General features: G+C 38.0%; 1 protein-coding gene across 1 annotated transcript; it reads right to left on the reverse strand.

The window, feature by feature from the left end:
- Positions 1–187: 187 nt before the first annotated feature.
- On the reverse strand, positions 188–1,114 carry LOC109952949 (olfactory receptor 6N2-like). The gene has a single exon (XM_020588271.1). It carries the CDS (start codon positions 1,112–1,114, stop codon positions 188–190), a length of 927 nt encoding a protein of 308 aa, XP_020443927.1.
- Between the last annotated feature and the right edge of the window lie 1,836 nt (positions 1,115–2,950).

Raw genomic sequence — 2,950 nt, forward strand, 5'->3', positions numbered from 1 at the left:
AGGGACACAGCCCAAGATATTCTTGCCTGCGCCAGAGACAGATCAAGCTTCCGTACATACTGAGCTCAGCCTTACATCCTTACACAATTAACACAAATAATATCTAACTATGAACTACATACTGTTCTATATTATCTCTGGACCCTTGTTTATTGCTAACCACTACAATTACTTGTCAGTTCCAACATTAGTTCATTTTCTCTAGATGCAACATTTGCTTGAGGTGTTTATAAATTTCTTTCATTTTTAATCCATAAATGACTGGATTAAAGAGAGGATGGTACAAGATTAACTGTAAAGTCATTATTAAATGGGCAGTTTTGGGAATACTAGATTCAAGTCGAACTACAATAATGTCATATGTGCAGAGCAATGAAAAGTTGATTAAAACCAGCAGATGAGGTAAACAAGTCTCTATAGCTTTTTTTCTGACTTCTTTGCAAGTTCGACAGGCTATAATGTATATTTTTGCATATGTAGAAAGTATAAAGAGCAAAGGAAAATATGCAACATTTAGCAAAATGAACACACCGTATATAGTTATTGCTGTTGAAGGCACACACTGAAGTTTGTAAATTGAGTTATTGCAAAAAATGACTTTCAAAGTAAAGCTACAGAGTTTTTGATTAGTCCTCATTAGTACTCCTCCCATAACCTGAAATGCAGGTGCAAGCCAAGATAAAGCCAGTAACATAATGATAGCTTTTTTTGTCATGATAGTTGGATATTGCAGAGGTTTACATATAGACACATATCTGTCATAGGCCATGGCTGCCAACAGTAAGAACTCTGAACCACCTAAAGCATAAAACATAAAGTATTGAACCAGACAGGCTTGATAAGAAATGATCTGTTTTCCAGATAAAAAGTCAACTAACAACTTTGGGTAGATATTAGTGCTGAAAAGAACAGAGTTCAGTAACAAGGCTGCAATGAAAATGTACATAGGCTCATGAAGGTCTTGGTGGTTCCAGATCAGGTACACAATAGTAGAATTACTGCAGATTATTAGAATATATACAGTAAAAACAACCATAAAATAAAGATACCTGTATTTGTGAACTTCCACATATCCGTCAAGAATTAAATATGTTACATTTAATTCTTCATCCATTAAGAAAGTACAATATGACTGATTATTAAGACACGTAGATTAAATAACAGCAATATGTGAACAAAACTGAGAACAGGGGTTTCACCTTGACTGCAAGAACATTTCTCCTGTATTTGGGTTCTCTTACTTATTTACAGTCACCTGGCCTTGAAATGCACTTAATGTTTGCTCATCTCCAAAACACAGAAAGAGAACTGTCTGAGCCTGTGGAATGTTTTTATCAGACTGCTTCAACCTCCATGGATCTCATTAAACTGTCCTGCAAGAGTGAATAACATGTAAACAACTTGATCAAACTCTAGAGGCCTGAATCCATGATTGTTGTTTGACCTGTTTTACTGGGATCTGTGACCTCACATATTTTTCTGTGCCCTACTCCATGATATTAGGCTGTACATGTATAGAAATTGGCTGTTAAAAACATATATTATATCAGCTTTATACTCATAGTGCATCATTTAGAATAAGAGCAACAGATCCAGATAATGTCAAATGATTTCCAGTGCACCAAAGACATGATTTATCTTCCAGTGGAGCAAAACATTTTTGGAACACAGGCACAGTTTCAATATAAGGCTCATCCTCGACATGTCCTTTGTCAACAAGTTGATACTGGAGAGACTGTTACACATGCTGACAGTAAACCAGTTCATGGAGTGCGTTCACTAGGGCAACTGTTTGACAGCCATAAATCTGAAGGATGCCCGCTTTCACATCCTCAAACACAGGAAAGTCCTGTATTTCTTAGTTCAGGGAATTCAGTATTAGTACAACTGCCTGCCATTCTGCAGCATTTCTGACAGTCGGGAACTGGTTTATTAAATGTACAAAAAGTTTCCATTGAAAACAAACCTTTTTGACAGGTGTACCATCTATTCAGAAATCGTTTCAAACTGTTCTCCAAAAGGTTTCTGTCTTTACGTGTTCTAAAGGTTTTGTCTATTTCAAAAGCCTTTTGACACACCCACTGAACCACCAGAACCACAAAGTGTCATCCTGGGGTACCAGGACCGTCATGTGCAGTCCTGGAGTATTAGACCACCACTCCTGGACAACCAAAGATCCAGCCTGTGGGAAGTATTACCAGAGGTGGACGGCCCTATATACTCACTATGCAAGTTGCATAATCTGAGAGGCGCTACACAAGGCCCCACCTCCCCTTCATGGCAAAGTGGGTGTTAATGTTAACTTAGAGGCAACAGCAATCAGATTCTCTTCTCTCCAAGTTTAATGTCTGCAAATAGCATGAATGCTAAGTTACTACCATGCAGTACACTCCATCTGTGTGTCTTGCTTGCAGTCACTACCAAGAGTGTGCTCTGTACCTCTGTGCCTGACAAACCTGAGGGTAGAATACAACTATTTATTACATTTAAGAAATGGTCGGTGACTGCAGGATTAATAGGCTCCCAGCCTGCATTTGTATACCTGTACCCACTGTGCCTACCTTTTTATTTTATTTTATTTTGCTTAAGTTTTAGGCCACTGTGTCTGGGGGTCATTGTACCATCAGCATATATAGAGATATAGTTTCAATTTTTTTTCTTGTAGAGTCATCTAATATGATGTTACACTAGTCCCTAGCACGAACCCTGCACAGATTTGGAGTGAGTGATACAGTGTGGAAAAGAATTATTCGATCTGTAAAGAAGAGTGCATCAAAATCCCTCCTGAGATGTGCACAAACCTGGTGACCAGCTACAAAGAAACATCTTACCTCTGTGCTTGTCAACAACAATTTCTCCACCAAGTACTAAGTCATGTTTTGCTTGGGGATCAAATTATTATTTTACTCACTGAAATGAAACACACAAACAGTATAGATACCGGCTTTCA

Source organism: Monopterus albus, unplaced genomic scaffold (assembly GCF_001952655.1).
Source record: "Monopterus albus unplaced genomic scaffold, M_albus_1.0 scaffold522.1, whole genome shotgun sequence".
In the NCBI taxonomy this organism is placed as follows: Eukaryota; Metazoa; Chordata; class Actinopteri; order Synbranchiformes; family Synbranchidae; genus Monopterus; species Monopterus albus.

What these genes read in the sequence shown, in the direction of transcription:
- LOC109952949 (XM_020588271.1), bottom strand. Translation starts at nt 1,114, where the DNA reads ATGGATGAAGAATTAAATGTAACATATTTAATTCTTGACGGATATGTG.